The sequence below is a fragment of the Homalodisca vitripennis genome, chromosome 3 (assembly GCF_021130785.1).
Source record: "Homalodisca vitripennis isolate AUS2020 chromosome 3, UT_GWSS_2.1, whole genome shotgun sequence".
Classification (NCBI taxonomy): domain Eukaryota; kingdom Metazoa; phylum Arthropoda; class Insecta; order Hemiptera; family Cicadellidae; genus Homalodisca; species Homalodisca vitripennis.
This window is the reverse complement of record NC_060209.1, coordinates 102689069-102711867: the sequence shown is the minus strand read 5'-3', so window position 1 is coordinate 102711867 and position 22799 is coordinate 102689069. Positions and strand designations below refer to the sequence as shown.

Here is a 22799-nt window from a genome sequence, read left to right as displayed (position 1 = left end):
TTAATAATAATAAATTTAGTTACAAATATGTCATATAAATATCAATTTTTATTAGACACATTTCATATAAAAGATAAATCAACATAAAGGATTTTAAAATTTTAAACACGTAACATAAGTGAAGCTACGTCTCATTAGGTATGATATATCTCATTCTAATCTGGTTATTAGCATTATTTATTTGGACCTTGACACGAATTTACCCAAAAAATGAACTTTATTTGACATAAATCCTTGTTTTGTAACGTAACATTACCAATTTTTTTAATTATTGCTGTTACAATTTAATTAAAATAAAGTTCCAAATAAATTTTGAGCATATAACCATAGAATTTTGTACTTTTTTGAAACAAATGCCAGAGTTCTTAGGAAACAAATATTATATGATAAAATGTGTAAATTTGTAACTTTTATCAAATCACAATCCTAGATCGTGTTAAAAATAAAATATGAAAACTTTGAACGTTTAAAAATGTATTATTTTTATGAATATAATAATAATTTGTGTTTCAAATACATATATATATGTGTGTGTGTGTGTGTGTGTGTGTGTGTGTGTGTGTGTGTGTGTGTGTGTGTGTGTGTGTGTGTGTGTGTGTCGTATTCGTACACAAACACATGCACATATTTATTGTGTGCGTGTGTATGTAACTGAACTTCCCGTAAATGGCTAGATCGATTTGAATACAATTTTGAGTGTGTGTGGATTCGTGTCTGGTTTAGATCTACAACTCGGTCTAATTTAAATTGTTTATTTTAATTAACTTTTTATTTATACATTTTTGATTTCGGAATATTTTACATTGCATCCGGCAGCTTCGCTACGACACGTAATACAATGTTAAGTGATACTGGACAGCTGTTAACTCTATCAGCTGATGTTTATCAAAGAGTTAACATAAACATCAGCTGATAGAGTTAACAGCTGCTCAGTATCATATAAGATAAGGTTACTTTCATTCATAAACTTCACATAATGCCATAAATGTCATGATATCAATATGCGCTATATCACCACCATGCATTATATTATTAATTGCTATTATCTTCGGTAAAAGGATTTCTTCTCACTGACCTAAAATAGTTCAATTATTTCTGAAATTGTCGGAGCAATTCAATAAATTATCATGGAATGTTAGAGGGAAATTCAGATCTTATAAAAACGGTTTCACGACTTTAGGGTCCGAAAACACTGTTATTTGAACTTAAATCTTAAATGGATAAGGAGATTGGAATAGCTATGGTTGACTACCAGTTATCTAAAGACCATTTGAAATGTCATAGAAAAATAGTATGTAAATATAGTGTCCTGTTTTTCAACGTGCGAATACGTGGGTAACTGCCACTATATGATAATATTTAACATAACATTATCTCATATATTACGACTGGTGATACAGGTGTTAATGAAAACATATAATTATTAAATATAAGTTTTATTAACAAAATCGAAAACTAAAATAATTATACATACAGGTATAAACATAATTGAGTAATTTTAAATTTTAACAAATGCAATTCTACCGTTGAACGTTTCAGTATTAAAAATTCTATAACGATATACTGAATTTTTGGCATGATTACATATGGAAACGGTGTGTGTAGCTATAATTGAAAGTGTGAACGCTCTGAGCCTATCGAATCAAACTAAAAGAAAAACTTAAATTTATAAACATCACAGTTAGACGGGTACAGTAAGCAAAGATATCGTGTAACTTTAAATATATTTTTAATTAGTACCAAAAGGCCGATTATGTCTAATTTTATGCTACATAATTTATAAATCAGTGTAGGTAAAATATTATAAGATTCGATATTTAAATAAGTTACACCACTGAAAACAGAAAACTAAACAAGCTGTAATTATCATGGAAAAAGTTGTTGGATTGTTACGTTTCTCAAATATTGCGTTGAATAATAATTCCGGAAGTTACTTATTGGATGTTATTAAGTATACGAATATGTAGAAAAGTGAATATATTTTTATTTGGACACAGTACGAATACATATGTAACTTTATAAAAAATAAAATAATCGACCTAATGTGACTAGTACAGAGGAGACGACTGCCGTTTACAGCTTATATCTACTTAATTTATACTATGTATATACAAGAGATTCACATCACCTTCTTACTCGTATTCTACATATTTACAAATATATCTCGACCGTGAAACATATATCACACATACATAAGCATCACACTCTCAACAGGTATATATATTTATAATTGTGTTTTATAATCTCAACTTCAATAGGTACAGTACATGTTTCCCTATGGCCAGGCGTTTATGCTTCAAAGCTATTTTAATAAATTTCCATAAGTGGCGCTTTGCGAGAGTACACAAATTTAATAGCTATATATACACGACATTTTGGTTTGGTTAATTTTCTGACAAATTTGTAATTAACAGATATTGAGATATTAACTATTCATTAGTCACTAGGCATTGTAATATCAATAATGAAAATGTTTATATAATTTCGCCACATTCATGTTTAGCCTGAAACTTAGTTATGTTGTCAAAAAATGGAAGAGGAAAGCAACATTAATCATCAGAAGCACAAGTCAAATAAGAGACAGTAAACAAAATATATGTATAAATAAGTAGTTATTCTTATGCAAAATTTGTTTATTCTAAAAAAATTTAATATATTGGAGCAAAATCCCGGTCATTTGATACATTGTTTAACATTTCCCGTTTACATAAAAATCATGATAAATCTTTTTTAATTAATTTTTAAATTTATTTGACATTTTTCTTTTATTAGAGAACTGTGATCAAGATATATGGGTTAAGGAGTAAATGAGTATATGGAAATATAACTCAACAATCTCTACAATAGTCTTATAATAATTTTGATTTGGAAATACAAATCACAGCTGATAAACTTTTAACTTTATAACAACTTTTATATTAAAAATATTGTTAGTACTATTATAAATATAAATATGTTTTCTATAGAACTATAAGGTAAATTGGTCAAATTTTTAAAACACAACTGCCATATTAATAATTTATATATATTTATAACAAGAAGTTAGGTAGGGTTTCAACAGTCGCCCAAACACACGCACGCATGGAATATAAAGAAATGGACAAATCCCAAAGTAAAATGTTCAACAGTCAAATCTGTTCGTAGTGATTTTTAAAGTTGACCTTTGGTCGTTTTTTAGGACTAATTTCTACTATACAAACTTTGGTATCGAATAGCGCGTTTGTTTGTTAACTTTTTCCGTTTTTGGCGCACAATTATGTTCAATGCTTTTATTATAACGTCTCCAGTCAACAAAATACAAAATTCCTAAGCAATATTACAAATCTAAAGTCTTTTGCCTAGCTAAAATTTTATTCATATAGTTCTGAAATTAAGAGTTAAATTTTAAGTTTGTTAAAACATGAAAATGAAAATCATATTTAATTTTTACGATCAATATTTTGTAAATCCAAGTAAATTAAGAGAATTTTCATACAATTTACGCATTGTTTTGCATACATTTGCGGAAGCATTAATGCTGTATTTACGAGTAATTCACTTTCAGTAACAAAAAGTAGTTAGTGTTGAATGGAGGAACCCCGAAGTCTTAGTGGTATCTGCACTGTACCACGGAGGGCCGATCTCCAGATGCGGGAGTGATCGGGATCTCTCCTTGCGCAGTCTAGTGGACGGAGGTCAGCAGAACGAGTGGAGCGAGCAGCACGACGAGCCAGTATACGGTACACACAGAAGTCCTACTCGTGGTCTGCAAATATTCAGACCGATGGTAAGAGCCCTTAAACTAAGTAGTTTCCTGAATATTCAGTGTATTTGCTTAATTATGTTCTCAATAGTATTGGAGCCGAAAGTGATTTTCGCATTGTAGCAGCACACAACCTGACATTTCCCTAATTCCATAGAGGATTCTTTTTCTACATGGGTACATTTAAAATTGACTATCGAACAAATAAATTATTCTTATATCACTTTAAGACAACTAAATGCTGAGCCTTAAAATAGCCACTGTAAAGTTCTGTACTATGAAAATAGTTAGCTAACTCTGATCTAAGACTTTTTGCTTGCAACATGTTTGGATTGAAGTGTTTTGAGATAACAAAAATACGTTACGAGGAAAAATTATTAATTGATATAGTTTAATTATTTTGGTACCCTTCGCCAAAACTAGTGCGGGTGACGAACCAGTTCTTTCTCAGTGAATTATTGAGTCCAAAAGAAAACAATTGAGACCCTCTTATTTTTTAACTTCTACATCTAGTATAATTCACATAGATGTATGTTTCTAAAATTAATCAATAACTAATTTGATGAGTAGAGAGTAAATTATTTCTCGGATCCTGAAATACAGCTAATGTATGGTATAACGAAGCCTTTTCACCTAGAGACTATTAAATTTAAATTATTTAATTTATAAGTCACTTGATCCCTTGTTACTAATATAAATTATACCACATTATAAATAATTATCCAAATACACTATCTAAAGTTATTTTATTTAACGAAAACAAATTATCACACCGTTCTCTTCTGTGTGATAAGATTGCAGTAGATATGACAGATACAATTGAGGCAACTTTTAGAAAACCGTTAGAAAATTTTAAAATGTATACAGTAAGTATTTTGTAACTTGCGTCAACATTTCTGGTAAGGATATAATAGAGCTAGCGAACATGGAAGTCACCTTCTGCTATAACAGTGATGTTGTCAGGGAAGACTAGGGTCATATTTCTCTGAGGTCTACATAAAATGTGCTATTTAATATAAAGTACTTTATCCCAAATTTTAAATTATCACCGTCCATCTCAATCCAAGTTTTAAATTCAATCCATTACAGTTATCTTTCTTTCAGAAATACTAACCAAGTCGTTTAGCTCATAACTAAGTATTTTAGATAGAATATCATAACAATGAAACGGTGTATATTCTCAAGGTACCCAAATCCATATCATCCTTATTTATACATTTCTATTTTAGTTTATTATTATGTGTTTTTCTAATAACGGTCTTAAGAGATCTAGTTTTACAAAATATAATGAAATGTACTCTGTATCTTTAGTACATATAAGAGAACATTAATACGTATCATATTCTGAATTACCTATCCTATTAGCTGACATTGTGGCGAGGCATTATTTAATTTTAAATAGCTCAGTCTCTTGTATTGAGAGGATTTCTACAATTCTGACCATCTGAATATCTAATTTCTCTTCTGGTTAATTATTTTCAATGCGTTTTTAAATGTACAGTTCCCATCTATTTTTAAATCTGCAGTAATAATAAAAATTCCCAAATAAAAACAACCAATATCTTAGTAATTTGAGAATATATAATTGTTGAAGTCGTTCAAAAAACTTTAAAAAAATCGAAAGTAGTCTTCTTTTGAAGTAAATTTGCCATTTTTCGAATCAGCTCGGATATATGTGAGTTTTTTCTATTTGACATCCCATGGTGTATAAGTATTATCATCGCTGCATTTTATATGTTTCCTGTTTCTATTTTCTCCTGATTTTATACGTGGAAAGAACCATTCGATATAAAATCCATAGTACATTTTGGTGACGTATATTTTGAGGGTTTTATTGAAAACTGAGGTGTGATTCAAAGCTCTAGCTATGGTTATTTATTTACATTTCCATAGGAAATGAACCAACGACCACAATGTATAATAGCTTTTAAAATATTTCTAGAATCTATTTAGAAATTATTGTAACAAACAATTCTTAATAAACAAACAACATGATTTCAATATAACGTTTGAGTACATAAAATAATTATTGTAAAAGAAGTGTGTCTTTTGTGAAAATAGTTAAACTATACAAAGGTAAATATAATTTTGTCGCATGATAACAACTAAATAGCATGGTAATTTCCTGACATAACCTTACACTTACCATATCTCCAACCTTAAGGGTCCGGAGGGTGTAGGTAGATTCCGTATAGTCACTGAGCCCTGCAGGGCCGCGAGCTGCCACCCTCACCGTGTAGGATGTGTTCTCTAGGAGGTCAATGATGGTGTAGTGGTTGTCCTCCGCTGCAATTAAACGTGATTAAAGCTTTTAACATTTTGTATCATATAATAATTTACTACCTATGATTCAAGTTATGTTCTAACTAGACAAAATGCACCACACCATGTTTTGGGTAAGATTCTTCGCTGAGGTTGCATGCGAAACACATATAACAAATTTCAGTTTGCTATATGTTACTACGTCAAAAGTTAAAATTCATGTCAGTCATTCAAAATTCATGACTGTACCTTGTTTATTAAAAAAATTAAATATTCTGTGATGTTTTGTTTACATTATTGTTACCAATAGTACAAATGTAAAAATATTTAGTCTACTTACGCTCAGTAAACCCCTATCGTTTATCATGCACTATCCCCGTCATGATGACTGAATGCTGCCGTAATTAAAATAAAGATTTATGCCAAATTTTAAGTATGTAGGTCAGTTTGTTTTCGAGAAAAGTCAGACAACTAGACAAACAGAAATGAAAATTGTCAATCCTTTTAAGAGATAAGCTTCTCTAACATTCAGGTAACAATCTACAAAATGTTTGCAAACATGTAAGTCATTAAAGCATTTACAACTCAATCACTACTACCAGTCACTTCCGTGGAGAAAGTAAACAAGATTTATTTGTTAAAATTCTTGTCGACACGTTTTTCCTTTCCAAATTGCAGCCAACGTCCTGTATTTCATAGAAATTTATATTAAACTAAATGTCTTGACTAAATATATTAATTGGAATTGACATCGATATAGGCTTGGCTACCCATTTGATAGAACAATTTTTTCCAAATGAAAGTAAAGAGAACGATCAATAGAATATAATAGATCAATATTAATTAGCTTCCATAATCATACCCTCATTACTGTGCCATAATTTAATCCACAGCTCAAAATATTAGGCAATAAGTGTAAATAGCATGACCATGTTTTAATTACTTAGCTGAAAACTAAATTGTATTTATGTCAGGGAGAGTATATGACAATTTAACAAAACGTTACGTTTGACAATCATTTTGGTTGCAGCAGTATGAAAGTCATGATTTAAATATTCGAAAGGCCTGAAGTGAGATATTAGGTATTTACCTTTCAGTATTGACATAGTCTACTAGGGGTTATGATAAAAACATAAAAACACTAGAATAAAAAAAAACAACTAGCTAACCGATAAAATGTTTGATTTATGAAATTCTTTTTCATGTATGAAGTTTACATAGTTCGCATATACTATTCTATGCATTAAAGAAACGCCCTGAAAATAGAGTATAAGTCTTTTTATCACGCAACTTAATTGGAATTATACAACATTGTTAGTAGATGCTAGGAAATCTATTCCCAAAAACCACACCACACTCTAAATTGTTTCAAAAAATTTATATTTATTTTCACAATATAATGTTACTTTCACATGCCTTTATAGCTATGTAAAATATATTCTTCGAGGCATATAATTAAAGAACTGTTTATGAATGTGGTGACAAGGTTTTATACGTAACAATTTTCTTAATATTTTTAACTCACTCTTGGGTAGATCCTGGTACTCAGGTTGTTCCCAGGTGACCTCTTGACCTGGCAGAGTGACAACGAATTGCACTCTATAACCCACCAGGTCTACTACGTCGCTGGCGATCTTCAGCTCCGCAGTGTGGACCTCAGTCTTAACCACGCGGACTCCCGTAGGAGGTCCAGGTTTCTCTCCTTCTTTTAGCTCGATAGCCTTGCTGATCGTCCCAAATTTGTTCCTTGCCTGACAGTTGTAGATTCCGAAAACTACATCGCTGTGGATGTAAAGCTAGAAAAGAGGCAACAATTAAATATATTTTACCAACTTTCAACAGTAGAAAAGGTTCTAAGCAATGTTTTATTAATTTTATCAATATATTATTGCAAAGAAATACCAACTTTTCTGGGAGATTAACTAAGAATAACCTCATAACTGAATTTGGTTTAGGACGAAAAAATTGAAAGGTACGTTTACATTTTATAAACCAAAAACTCCTCAAGTTAGTAGAGAAATGTCTCTGTTGTCACTAAATCCACTCGATACAGATTAAATGAATTTGGAAATATTTGAGAAATATGTTAAGGTGTTTTTCTCACAATTTAATAAAACCTCGTCAGTTTCAAATATTTAAGCTTTCAAAGAAAGGAACATATTATGTTGAACAATATTATTCATAAAAAGTAAATGGAAATACTTAAAATGTTGATGTGCGGTCAATGCGACCAATTTATGAATATTTACTAAGCACACAAGAAAGCCATTCAATGATTTGACCGGTTTTTAAGCTTAATCTATATATTTAGGGTTACCGTTTCATCGCTGTAACCAAACCATGTGTCATTTAAGTTGTTTTTGAAATCATAAGTTCCTAAAGCCGTATGACATGCCATCGAGATCAAGAAACTACAGCCATATGATTTTGAAATTTGGTTCCGTAATAAGACTTCCAATTGAATTAGTGCCCTGTTTAGACACCCTATATATAGGGTAAATCGCTAATTATGAATGACCAGGAAGGGTATCAAAGTTAACCTGCTAGAAAATTAAAGGACTTGGATTAACAAACGATGGAGCAAACAAGCTGGAACTACTTACTTAAATACTTATATTTAACTTTTTTTCCAAGTTTTCGAATTCGATCCATGAAATTGAATGAAAGAGAATGGTGTCTTAGGAGAGATTTAAAAAAAATTATAATATTAGGTTAGAAAATATGGATCTGCACGAAAATATTAGTGAAAGAAAGAAAACCATGAAACAACCCAGCTGGGTATTTGGAGATGAAAAACGTGTAATCTAATCACAAAATAAAAGTAGTGAAAAATGTCAATTTATCTAGATGTATAAATTATGTAAACAAAAACCTGTCGTTTAGATCTACATTAGGTTTTTCAGGCGTACGGATAAGTCTAAAGAAACGAAGTAGGAACAAAACATAAACACCCCTAATGACTTTCAAAACAGTAAGATATAGCCAAATCATGTAATTTATCAACATGAAGTGTAGTCTACACAAACATATTTCTAAGTTATCTTATAGTAAAATTAAACATAACCCGGTTGGCGTAGCAGAAAAGCCTTGGGATATGTGTCTTAAGGGAGGAAAGTTGCGTAATAATAATTTTTAAACAGAATTAAATAGAGTTTTTAAATTGATTTTACCTTGCAATATCATATATTAATTTATGATATCTAATGCATTACGGACTTTCTAATTTAAATAAATATTAAATTTGGAGTAGAAATTCCTTAAGTTTTTTTCAAGATACTATCCCAAACTAGGGTAAATACCCAAAATAATGCTATTGTGTTATACAAAAAACTGTTTCATACATTATTTATTTTAACAAATCTTGATTTGTTTGCATTGTATACAAATAAATGTAGTGTACAGGAACATAAGATATAAAAACTTATAAGTAGATGAATGCTACTTTTGAGGAATTCAAAAAACTAATGCGAAAACTCGTATTATTCAGCACGGTTTTTTAAATTTCCTTATATTACTACGACGTTATTTACAGAAAACTCGATTGCCCACCGTGCTCTGGGATAGTAGTGCACTAGATTGTACATCTGATCAGGCAATAAGAATACCTCTTCACCAAGATTACGATATATTATGTAGTCTATATGTTTTTGATGTCAAAACTATGGAAAGAGTTCGTTTGGTCAAGAATCACCACCACGACGTTAGGTCATAATTCGTATCCAATTTTTTTGGCATCTCTTCAAGCGAAAATGACTAAATATTCTAGGTAAGTGTGTGTGAGCCTAAGATTTCACAAGCAGAACTAAGAGGAAATAGAAATGGAGTTGACATATGGAGTTGACTAAACTCAACATTCACAAAGTTAAATTAATTAACCATAAAAGTCAAATTTATCACAATTTCTGGTCGAAATTTTTTCACTGAATTATAGAATGATGGCTTAAGAGTATTATATTTATAATATATTTTACAATAAACCTACAGCAACGGTAGTAAACTGTATTTCACCATCTTAAATACAATAATACCTTAAGAACACTTCGATCTCCCTCCATTATCTCGGTGTAGTTGTACTTCCAGTGCTTGACATCCTTCCCCTGCTTGTTCCAAGTGTAGTCTGCCTCGGGCTGCGCTACAGCCTCACAAGTCAGGTTCGTCTCTCCGCCTATGTACCCGTACATTACCACAGGATCTGTTGTTTGCGTCTTCCATTCCGGTTTATCTGTGTCGTGCAGTTTCATATGTCACTTGTCATTTAACATTCAACTCGAAAAACTAACACCTCTACTGCGTCAGCATCAATTGTCAACGGTTAATATATTCAAAAAATCTATTTATGTCAATAAATAGTATGTTATCCTGTAATTAAACCTGCATTGAGAATAACCAAGTCCGTTAAACTTCCAATAATTTTATGGCTTCTAAAGAAATCATATAAGACGAAGACATTTTTACAATATTTTAAATACACAATAACTAGTATTTTTATGGAATTTCAAAAATAAAAATTAAACAATAAACTTTTACACAATATAACGACAAAGTTGAAATTTTACTTGTCATGAAAATGAATTTGGAGCTTAACAAAAAAACCTTTTTTGTATATTAAAATTCAATTCTATGCTAAACGCAAGTAAACGAATTACATTTTATATCCTACTTCACAGAATAATCTATTTTAAATTGTTTACGTAAAATTATATATTATTAAAATATAATTTTACCTGAAAGCTGAAACTCCAAACTCCCTTGAATAACAATTGCTATTACTGAACTCTTGTTTATTAAGACTAACGTAACTACAAAAAAGTTATAGAATAATAGACACAAGTCTTTACTATTCATTTCCAGTTGCTTCTTTACCAGTTCGGTTTGCTTTTAATCTGACATTCTGATCCATTTCTTTCAAAGAACTTTTAAGAAGTGTATTATAATCAATGACCCTGACAACACCCATTGGGACTCTCTCATTATAACTAGCAAGGTAAAGTTATATTAGGTTATGCTGTAGGTAAAAACTAACGTTGGACTTTAAGAGAGATGTCGATGCTCTGGATGTAGCTGCTGTCACTGCTGCCCTGTATTGCGCGACATGTGTATACCCCTGTGTCATTTCTTGTAGCATTCAGAATCTTCAGTCCTTTCGACTCCATCACGTATTTCGTTCCCGAAACTACAACAATACATAATACAAACATGAATTTCAGACAATTTTATTTTTATATCGAGTAATAAAATACAATTACATACACGTGCTTTCATAAACACGCACATAGTTATATTTTTGAGCTTAAAGACCAATCATGAAACTGATTAATGGCTGACGATTTTCATAAAGGACGGAAAAAATCTACAGGTAACTGAGCAACCCAGCATGACTAGTATAAAAAGACGTAGCATCTCAAATATTTAGTATAACACCTCTCAAACATTGTAATTAATGTAACATGAATAAGAGAAGATTATAATGTACAGTTAAGGAATCTCTGACTTTTTGGCCTTGCGGTATAGTCCCTTGGCTTGAGGAAAACGTATTTTACGTTATGCCCACAGATCTCCAATGCTTACTTTTACATATTTCTGTCTGTATGCGTGTTTTTATTTATTATTTTGAAGGACTAGTTATATGACAGACTACGAACTAACAGTAGGATCGGCAAAAACTTATGAAATAAATTAATTTTTTATAGAGGGTGCGTACACATAGAAAAATTTAAACATCTAAAAATAGGTAAAATTTTATAAAAATGTTCAGTTAACAAATACCCATTATTCGAGATTTATATGTCACTCGACTCACCATGGGGCGTGATTATGATAAACAATGTCCTTATATAACAGAATAGTGATGAAAATATTATTAATAATAGTAATAATTACGGAAAGAAGAGTAGATAATAACTATGTAGTAGGATACTTGCCATCCACAAAGTTGCCGTCTTTCTTCCATGACATCTGTGGCTTAGGATCAACGTCAACCTCACACCGTATGAGTGTACTTTGGTACTCTTTCACTCGGTGCTCCTTGGGAGTGTTGATAAACTGTGATGTTTCTGCAACGAAATTATTGTATAGAACATAAGAGTAATCAAACACAATTTATATATATATATATATATATTAGCATATATATATAAATATATATATATATATATATATATATATATATATATATATATATATATATATATAAATTACACTTCGCATAGAGCATGCTAATTTTTAGTTGAAGAGTTAGAAAATAAAGAGCAATTGGTAAAAATATGTTAACTTTGTATTTAATATAAAATATTTTATACGAAGTTCAAAACCTTTTTATGATATCAAGCCTTATTACAAACATACTAACTGTAAGATTAAATAAATATTCATGTCTATTAGGTAGTATTCGTGTGTTAAAATATTCCTGTCAATTTGGTAACATAAAGTATCATACTTACTAATGACATTGAGTTTGACAAAAGCCGTCTCCTTGGTCTCCGACGTGCACGTATACTGTCCGCGGTCGTTGTACTGGATGTGATCAAACAGCAGTATAGAAGTCTTCCCCATCTTTTCGTAGTGGATCCTGCCACAGTGTGAACACGTATTTCAGTTGTCACATGTCATTAACATACCAAAGTCAACAGAATAATAAAAAAAAAAATAATTTCCCGTCAAATTTTTATTTTTACCTGTACCATAGATAATACCAAATTCTAGTTTGATAGTTTAATTCACACACACACGTTTAATATTCAGTTAACTAAAATTACTAAAATATGTATATAAAGATCTTTACTAAGCGTAAATTGCTAAATGTAACGATACATTATTTAATTGTGAGAGATGGTGAGTAATGAATAGGCTATGCAGTTAAAGAGTCTAATAACAATACAACCTAGATCCCTCAGTTCATTACACAGAAAATATAAGAAGAGTAGAAAACACACCTCATGGGTAGCATGAATATATATATATATATATATATTTATATATATATATATATATATATATATATATATATATATATATACTGGTGCAGAATATACTATCAGGTATATATAGTATATGTATATATATGTATATGTATATATATACATATATATATATATATATATATATATATACTGTTCATCGATATTATTAAAAAGGTGATTTCAGCAATATAAGGTAACGCTAGCTCTAAAATAACTAAACAAGACACAAATAAAAGTACTTATTTTCTAAGATATTATTATCTTTCTAAAACGATAATCAGCTAGTTTACACTAGGTTCTATAATAAGGAAATACAGTTCATAATAATTTATAGGCATTACCGTTTGCTTGTGAAGCTAAACGCAACGACTAATGCTCAAAATCGACATAAATAATAGTGATGTAATAACTTTTTTCATTATGTAAACATTTTATAACTTATAGTTCAAAGGTGTTAGTTTGTAACAAAACTATTAGTATAATATGGTGTTGTTCTTTTACTATACATGGTGTCCGGTAACCCTCTCCTGAAATGTATTATACGTTATTGCTTAGGTCAAGGCAAACACATTTTACATTTTACCATATGTACGGCATAGGTTTCCGATGCTTAGTTTTATGTCTGTCTATACATTATTTTATAAAAAATTATATATTTTAAAACGCAATAAGTTAAATTATAGGACATTTCGCTCAAGTATTTATAGTAACAATACTAATTACAGAAAAAGTAACACAACGTTATATTTTAACATTTTAAAAACAGCAGCTATTAAAACTAAGTTAAACAATAAATTTTTCTCAGGAAAAACAAGAATAACATGCATTAGAAAAATTTACCACAAATATAAGGACACCAGAATTATTTAAATCGAATAATATGTAACTGATTTAGTAGAGTATATTTTTAGTGAAAGAGATGGTCACAATGATGTTCTCAGTGAATAACCAACAATTCAAAAGTTAATAAACATTATTAGGCATTATTGTAATTAAATTTCGTCGTAAATTTCAAAATGTATTCAGGGAGAGATTTGTAGCGTGGACGATCTCAAATGTTACATCTATAAAGTATTTACTGGAGCAAGGTTTTCATTATCTAAAGTGTAGTGAGAGTGATGGGGTATTTTTTTATCCTTTCCAGCAGAAGATACTCCAATAACAGACCTCTCGGGTACCGCCCCTGTATATTGACTCATCAATATCAAGGGAAGTGGAACAATACACTCTCGTAGGCTTCCGCTTCCAGCTCCGGGCAGACAGTATGTACGACAAGCTCGTTTGTGTCCTTACTACAATGTATGCTGTCTTGCTTGAGTAACATTCATTTCAATACGTTTAAATATATTTAAATCGTTCTTATACGCATTATTAGTTGGATATGTTTAAAAAAAATGTGTTTAAAATATATTTCTAGTGTTAATTTCTTTTTTTAGCTAATACAGTGATGATTATTAATCTAATAATTCGGTTTTAGTACGTTCAAGATTACTTTAATTAATATATTAAAATACTTAAGTATATTAAAAACTTTTTTATATTTCACGTTATGTTTACTATACTATGAACATAAATGCAAAAGACATCCGATCAACTTTTTACTACCTTACACATTGTGTTGTCCGCTTACTTTCCCTTTCTAAGTTTCATTGCTTAAGTTCAGTTTAAATTTTCAAACATTAAAATTACAGAATATATATTGCATTTTTATTTCACTATAGAAACTTTTACGTGAGAAATGGTTGTTAGTGTAGATTTTATGTGGAATTTATATATATCAGGTAATGTTAAAAATATCTAAATTCTTTATTTTGATCAAATATAACAAAATCTTGCCGTTAAATAAAGACTTAGTTTCATACTATTCAATGATTCATTAATATTTACCTGCCAACATTGGGTATAATACTCTTGTTGGGTGCTGTCCAGGTGACTGTTTCTTCGGTATCAGCTGATGTGTAGCAGGATATGACAATTGACTCATTCTCAAATTTGTCGATTGAAGAATTTGGCGGCTTTAGAAGAGGCTTGGAAGCAAGGATCCCACCTGTAAAATGTAAAAATATATCAGTGATGACATTTTAGTAAAAGACCTCAATATAATGAAAAGCGTTTTGTTCTAATAATGAAACACGTAATTGCTTAGAAATGTTTCAGTTCACCGTTTACATTAATCTTCAGTGGTTACTACATGTTCAGATTATTTCAATTACTTCTTTAATTCACTTTATAATCTCTAATTATCAATAGTTTATTCATGAAGGGTTTAAGATTTGTAATAAAATTATGAGCTGTGGATATTTTAGAACATTTCAATGAAAAAACACATAGTCGGGTTCTAAGAGCTTGGAGTAAAAAAGTAAATCATAGCTCTAACACTGCTCAAATCGGTGTATGAATTGCTAGGAATTAAAAATGTACAGCACTGGTCGTAGTCCATGAGGATAGGCAGAATGTGGCTAATACGAGTATCGCCTTCTTCTTAAAAGAAGAAAATTAGACCGTGTTATCATTAAAAATTACCTAAAAGATTTTTTATTTCCTGATTAAACAAAAAAGATATATATGCAACCCATTAAGTTACTCATTTTCACCACACTAACATGCCTTTAAAGTCTGCTCTTTCATTATACTCCCTTGAGAAATTAAGGGAAATAATAGTTTTTGGAGGTTATATCCTTCATAAATTTAATACAACATCCTCATTTTTAGTGAACATGCTAAATATTAGTATCATTGTTTCTAAAGTAATACAGAAGGCAGAGTGCATGTAGCAGTCAGATATGGCTTGTATGGCTTGATTTATATAACTAATTCTCCACTTGTATAATTATTTCACTTCAGTTTTACAGAAAATGGAACTGGAATGGAATTTTATCTATAGTTTAATTACATCAATTACTCTTTAAAATTAGAAAATTGTTCATAGATACAGATATACTAACAGACAAGAGTGCAATTTATAACTATGTTTTTCCTTGATCACTTAGTATGCAGATTTAAAATAATGAGGTGATTCTTAATATGGAAACACATGCATATCATTTAAATAAAATAATATAATAATATAATGATATACTTTATGACAATAAATTATTCAACATATTTTTTTTATATAATCTCTCATTGATTTATAATACATTTCAAAACTGATAAATTTAAAGGTAAAGTCCAAAGACACGAGAGATGTCTTATCAGTGTCAGGATGTGTTTGTGTTGTAACAAGAGGCAGGTCATTACTCAAAGTCTGTCCCTCCATACCTCCATCCCTACATACTTCTTTACCTCCCTTAAACCAAAATCTATTTTATATTTGTCGTTTAAGGTAAATTATATATCCAACATCGGAAGAGGTACGTTTTTAATGCCAGGATGGCTCAGTACGTAACTGTTACTCATAACTCTTCTCATAACTTTACGTAACTCATAACTGTTTCTATTGTAAGCCAGTACTGACACTATTCATACTCAAGAATAGTTTACTCTGATAAAGGTTATGTGTTCAATAATATTAATAGTCATAAATACTTATAAAAATTACTATCTTTATGTTTTCAGCAGTGTTTTACTATAGGGAGCTGTTTGTTAGTTACAATAATATTGCCAATATGTTTGAAAAAGTATAAAGACATTGACTATTCATAAATGGGTACATTTTAGCAATGGGATAAATAAATGTACAAGACCAATAAGTATTATTACATTATCACAAAACGTTTAAAAACTATTTTTGTATTTATACGTCAAGAGTAGTGCAATGTTTCTTGAATAAAACTATTGCCAATTTTTATGAGTTAAATTTTTATGAACTGTATTTTTTTACTGAAGTTTTATTGTAAATTTGCAAAAGTTTTAAATATAACACATTTAATATAATTCTAGTTTCATTCTGAGTAATAAAAAAGATGTTAATTCCATTTAGGTAAGGTATCAACGTGACTGCGACCTTATCATCTCGAGAATATCCTTTTAGAGGCTCCTCTGTCCTTACACGTGTCGTATCTGATTAACTCACTCTCTCTCTCTCTCGACCTCCCATACAGTAAGCCTCTGCATATAAATCACATTCGGTCGGACTACCATACATTTAGCTCGGTTCCTTTGATTTTGAACTAATATATTCACATCTGATGGGACGAATGCTTTAAAATTGGCTCGTAATTTATCAGTAGCTGTGAACAAGACAGGCAGACTGACAAATGAGACATAAATTTAACAATAGGAGCCTCCTACTATTTGTAATACTCCAGGACATAATCTGGTAGGCATATTCCTGCTAATGATAGGCAAGCGGAACCTATCTAAAACTTTTCTAAATTATTAGTGTATACTTATATTATTACAGTTGATTCGATTTTTTGAGAGGAAATTGAGTAGTAAATCCATAGTAAATAAGAGTAGCTATTGGAAAGATACCCTCATCCGGTCGTCACGTCACCAGATGAGCCGCCCGCCTCGGACTTATCAGTATCATCCTAACCAGCATGTATTCAAAATCACACCTAACCGTCAGATTTTTTTGTACTGTGATTAAGGAAATTGAGTAAATAACCCAAGGGCAACTACTGAAGCCACGGGTGAAGCGAAGAACTTCACCAACTTGATCATATAACTAAATGACTTGTAGTAATTTAAAATAAGTTTTAATTTTAAAATTTTATTAGATATATCCAATTCAAATTTTTTGTTGTTTAAAATTTAAAATTTATATTGACCAATCAATAAATACTAGTTGAGTACGTATAGTATAAATTGAAATTGATATTAAAACTGATATTGGTAGTTAAAACTTGGTATTTCTTTATTTATATAAAGTACATTTCAAATAAGAACAGTTATAATTTTCATTAATAACAGTAAAAGACTTTTTAAAACATTTAACTAAGAAAATGTTCCAGTATAAGTTAAAATTAAAAGAATCGATTTAATTATTACTCATTGATGATTGCTTGTAACATGACATATGCTTTCTAATAACACTGCATTTATTTCACCTTCCAAAAATGTATTTCAATAATACTATTGACTTTAACTTTTCTGGGATAAATCCTTAATTTTTAAAGTCTTTCTTTAAATGTTTCATAAGGAAAAACTTATTGGAAAACTAGTACCTCTGAGTTGCAATTCCTCTCTGCCTGTGTTTTCTCGTTCAAGAATGTTTCGATACATTTTAAGATAATATTGCGGTTTGAAGTTACAGTTACAGTTTGCGCTTGTACCCTGTGATACTGCTTAGCCGCAATGTACGTATATACTGATAGCCATCCAATTGAGGAAATGCCATGCCTTGCAGTATTAAGATTAGTGATGGTCATTGCAACTTCTTTACCGGATCAGCTTATACAAGATACGAGACGTTACTACTTTAAGCTTGCCAAAATAAGGAGGTTGTTTTTAGTATTGTGAAAAAAGATGTTTTTTTATGTTACACCACAGTTAAAAATGTATTTGCTGAGTATGTGTAGTATACTTGTACCAACATTATGCTTTTTGGGGTCATTCTTAAGCTATACTCATATGAGGTATCTCTGTACATCCTACAAGATGTATGTAGATAGTTTATAACAAATTTAGTGAATATGGATTAATAATGAATAACGGATATAGTACAATCATAAATGTTTAATTTTTTCCATAATGAAAATTAGATTTAGATTTAAAAATGTTTAATCCTAATATAAAATATTAAAATATAATGTATTTTGTATCCAAGTTTTTAGTAAAAAATAATTAGTTCCGTGAAATATGAAAGAAGAGTTAAGGCCAATGCTGAAATACTGTAAAGTGCTTCTCTTTATGTAAAGCTGTAAGCCTTGAGAGCCTTGCACTCAGATGGCTATTGTGGAGTGAATGATGGCGAATGTGACGCACTCTTAGCTCAGGTGTTGCGGAGAGTTTAGAATTTTCCTTTGAAGAAATAAATTCAAAACTCTCACTACAGCGTACTTTTTAGGTATTTATAAACTGTTTTAAACGTGTACGCAAGTTATTTAGCATGTTGATACGTGAAAAACATACTGTTTACAACCAATTTATTTGCATTTCCAATTGCTCATTTATGTTCTTCTAATTTGCTCAATATTTGCATAAGGCTGAAGTAATGAAAAAGTCATGACATATTGCCAAATGTTATAATACACGATGAAAATGATGCATATCTTCAAGGAATATTTAGTGTTAAGTAGTATATGAAAAAACTTTGATAACAATACTATGATATATTACAACCCAGCAAGGATCACTTTTGGCTGGTTTATACCCTCCAGTTGAACCTACCACTGGGCACGGCAAACCTGACGTGTCAATTAAATCTGGGCAACCTCACGGATGTAAAAGAGCGACAGTATAAAAAAAAATATAAACAGCAAAATAAGTGTCTAATAATTTCCATTTGGTCCGTTTTCTATCTAGAGTTGTAAATGTGTAATACCTCTCTCTACCTTTTTAGCCAATTTTCCCAAGTTAAGATATAATCGTAATCGAGATAAAACTCAAAATAAAAAAAAATTACCCGCAAAAAAATCAAACATTCAAAATTATTCTCACATGATTTCAGATTCTTTGAGTAGATGGCGGACAAATAATGTTTAAATTAATGGTGAATTACGTACATTATACATATGCATTTCTATTTCACAAATAAATAAATATAAACATGTATTCTAATACAACACGTAAGATAAACTAAACAAATTATATTACATAATTATTTTAACCAGTCGAGTCGTTCACTTAGGATAAAGGCTTTGTTCACATGATGTCATGTCGGTATTCATAATACACAGTCATATTACTTCACGGTGACACCTTCCTATACTGACAGGCAAAATACATACAGCTGTGCATATCTGTGGTATTACAAGGGTATGAGTGCGCTCGCACCGATGAATAAAATTCTATGGAACAGTGCAAACGATGAATAATAGACGACTTAAAATATCAGTGTATATTCTGATGCCAGAATGAGTACAAGAATATTACATTTAATCATGTATATTTATTAAATGTGACTAAATTAAATATTATTAGAAAAACCTTGTAGCAATACATTTTCATAGGTTGAAATACCTGACTTTTGAATTTTATTAGGCTGTACACTTTCATAGGGATATGTTGAAGTTGCCTGTCACAGCAATCAATCAAACACTTTTCAATCGCACATATGAACTTTCCTTTGATGGTTTAATATCAACATAAATGTCATTTTTCTTTAACCTAATAATACCTGTGTACCAATAAAAGTCTCCAGGACTATTACATATGACACGAACAGACAGAAAAAACCGACTGCCGTTTGAACTTTTGACCTCAAAACCAATTCTATGATCCAAAGGGAAGTTTGTATAAAGTTTCAAGTCTCAAATATGTTCTATCAAAGACGTTAGATTTATCGGACAGTAGACGGGCGATGACGCGAGGGGCTTATCATGTCTTGTTATAAAATCTGGAAAAAAATTCTTTTTAACATTTATTTAATAAAATATATAAAAATATGTGTCTAAGAAATAGACCAAAATTAGCTATTAATTCCGAAAGTGAAACTTTCTAGTCATTTTATGTTGCAATGTTACGCTGCTCCTGTATCTCGCCCTTCTGTTATCGAGTTAGCCAAGTAATTTGCTGTGAGACAATTTAGTTATAAAGTTGGTCTGTCGTATGGGCCGTTACACACTTTGTCAGGTAAACCGTTCATATTTCAACATTATAAATATAGTTTATTATGCTACCATACTTATCCTTTACGATAATATATGGACGATATTTTAATTAACTTTACGAATTCGATATCCAGATACTTCTAACATAAATAATATTATGACCTTAGAATTTTAAGAATTTTATGACCTTAGAGATATTGGGGAAGATTAGGTACATTGCATTAGTCGGTATGAATTATATTAGTTTTGAAACAGCTACAAAACTTATAAAAGCAGATGGCACCAATTTAATTCCAGCGTTGCTACTCAAAATGTTTTTTTTTTTTTTTCAGGCAAATCCTGACACAACTTTCAAAATTGAGTACATTATCGTTTTTATGCATGAACAGTTCCATCCATTTTCAATACATTTAAATCTATTTAAAAGTTAATAAAAACTTTCTTCCTTTAAAAGCGATTACCGTGCAAGGAATATTTGAAAATATAAAATAATATCTGTATTTTTAAGGCTTCCAAACATTCTCACTTAAATAGCTGGCGAAAGTACACAGGTGTATATTTTTTTCTGCCTGTCTTACTTTTGGCAGGATATCTCCAGAACAAATTTACCTCTAATGTGGCATTAAATTGAACTTGCTCATAATAAATATAAGGTTCGATGATGCTGCATGTCCTTTCTGTCATACTCTTACTTAACGTATAATAATGTTTGCAGGATAATTCCAGTTATCAACCATGGGAATTGAGTGAATAAACGGATGACACAGCATTTTTAAAGGAAAAAGTCGACAAAATGTATAGTAATAATTATAAAATGAATTGAGGTTATGCACTCAGTATTAAGCTTAAATTAACCGTAACAGGTTAGTTACAAGGGAATTGCATTGCATTATGTTTTTAAACCCATGGCGAAATACTGATGTCTGTTGGATGATACTATTTTAGAGTAACTTACACCAAAGCGACTGGCCAAAAACTATAATAATAATGTCTGTCATATAGTTACCATAGTGTTTTTTAAATGCGTCACTTAGTAATAATATGTTTCCACTACTCTAAAACAAACAGCACACTACGGCCTAACTTATTCAAATTTTGTGTATGGAACGAGACTGAATGTTTTTACGTTGTCGGCGTATTTACATGTAAGTTTTAAAATGTCCTGCTAATGCATATTTAATTTAGTATATACTTATACTGAGCCAAACTCATTCTTCCAGCTAGGTGTATGGCAAGAGCAGATACACGTCTGGTACACTCTCCCACTAGAATAAAAGGTGGTGTTTTTATACTGTATCAAACCCATCCTTCTATCCAGGTATAAAGCGAGATCAGATCTCTATCTACCACACCCTCCCACTAGGATGGACTTTGGATTTACATACTTATACTTTGTCAAATATCCAGATATATGGTGAGAGTGAAATATAATTTTGTCCAGTTCATACTCTGAATCAGAAACGGCTGCAAGAATGCAACAGAGCATTATGGTTTGAAAAATATATATTACCTTATATTTGGCTGGATCTGTTTTATACTGGGTGTCCCAAAATTACAGGACCAAACTTCACCAAATTGTTCAGGAGGTCAAACTGAACGAAAAATGTCATATAATGTATAGTCCTATCTACCTTCGTTTACCTTAGATCGGCCATTTTGTTTTTTACATACAAGTAATTTTATTTTCAATACGGGTTTACCGATTTTGCTGAAACTTGGCATAAATATTATAAACATGATCATAAGTTGTAAAAAAATATTTCTTAAAATCTTATGTGTATTTTCAAAATTGGCGGCCATTTAAAATATTAAAACCTAAATAACTTGAAAACCAACTATACAACTTATGTTCATGTTTATAATATTTGTGCCAAGTTTAAACAAAATCGGTAAACCCGTATTAAAAATAAAATTAATTGTATGTAAAAAAACAAAATGCCGATCTAAGGTAAACGAAGCAAGATAGGACTATAAATTATATAACATTTTTCGTTCAGTTTGACCTCCTAAACAATTTGGTGAAGTTTGGTCCTATAACTTTGGGACACCCAGTATATAAAGTAAGTACTTCTTATATACAATCTTAGTTGATGTGGTTTTAATTGATATATCGTACATGTGAAAGCTCTGTGAAAATGGGAATAGCCTCCTAAGCACTTCATCCCATAAAATATGGGA

General features: G+C 30.5%; 1 protein-coding gene across 1 annotated transcript in view; it reads right to left on the bottom strand.

The window, feature by feature from the left end:
- Nucleotides 1-1420: 1420 nt before the first annotated feature.
- The window catches only part of LOC124357263 (hemicentin-1-like), a 136246-nt gene continuing 114867 nt past the window's right edge, over nt 1421-22799 (bottom strand). The window contains exons 2-9 of the mRNA XM_046808835.1: nt 14851-15010; nt 12445-12572; nt 11926-12057; nt 11028-11177; nt 10033-10226; nt 7530-7800; nt 5889-6028; nt 1421-3745 (exon numbers count right to left, since the gene is read on the bottom strand). Coding sequence (XP_046664791.1) covers nt 3662-3745; nt 5889-6028; nt 7530-7800; nt 10033-10226; nt 11028-11177; nt 11926-12057; nt 12445-12572; nt 14851-15010 — 1259 coding nt within the window. The 3' untranslated portion in view covers nt 1421-3661. The remainder of the gene's footprint in view (nt 3746-5888; nt 6029-7529; nt 7801-10032; nt 10227-11027; nt 11178-11925; nt 12058-12444; nt 12573-14850; nt 15011-22799) is intronic.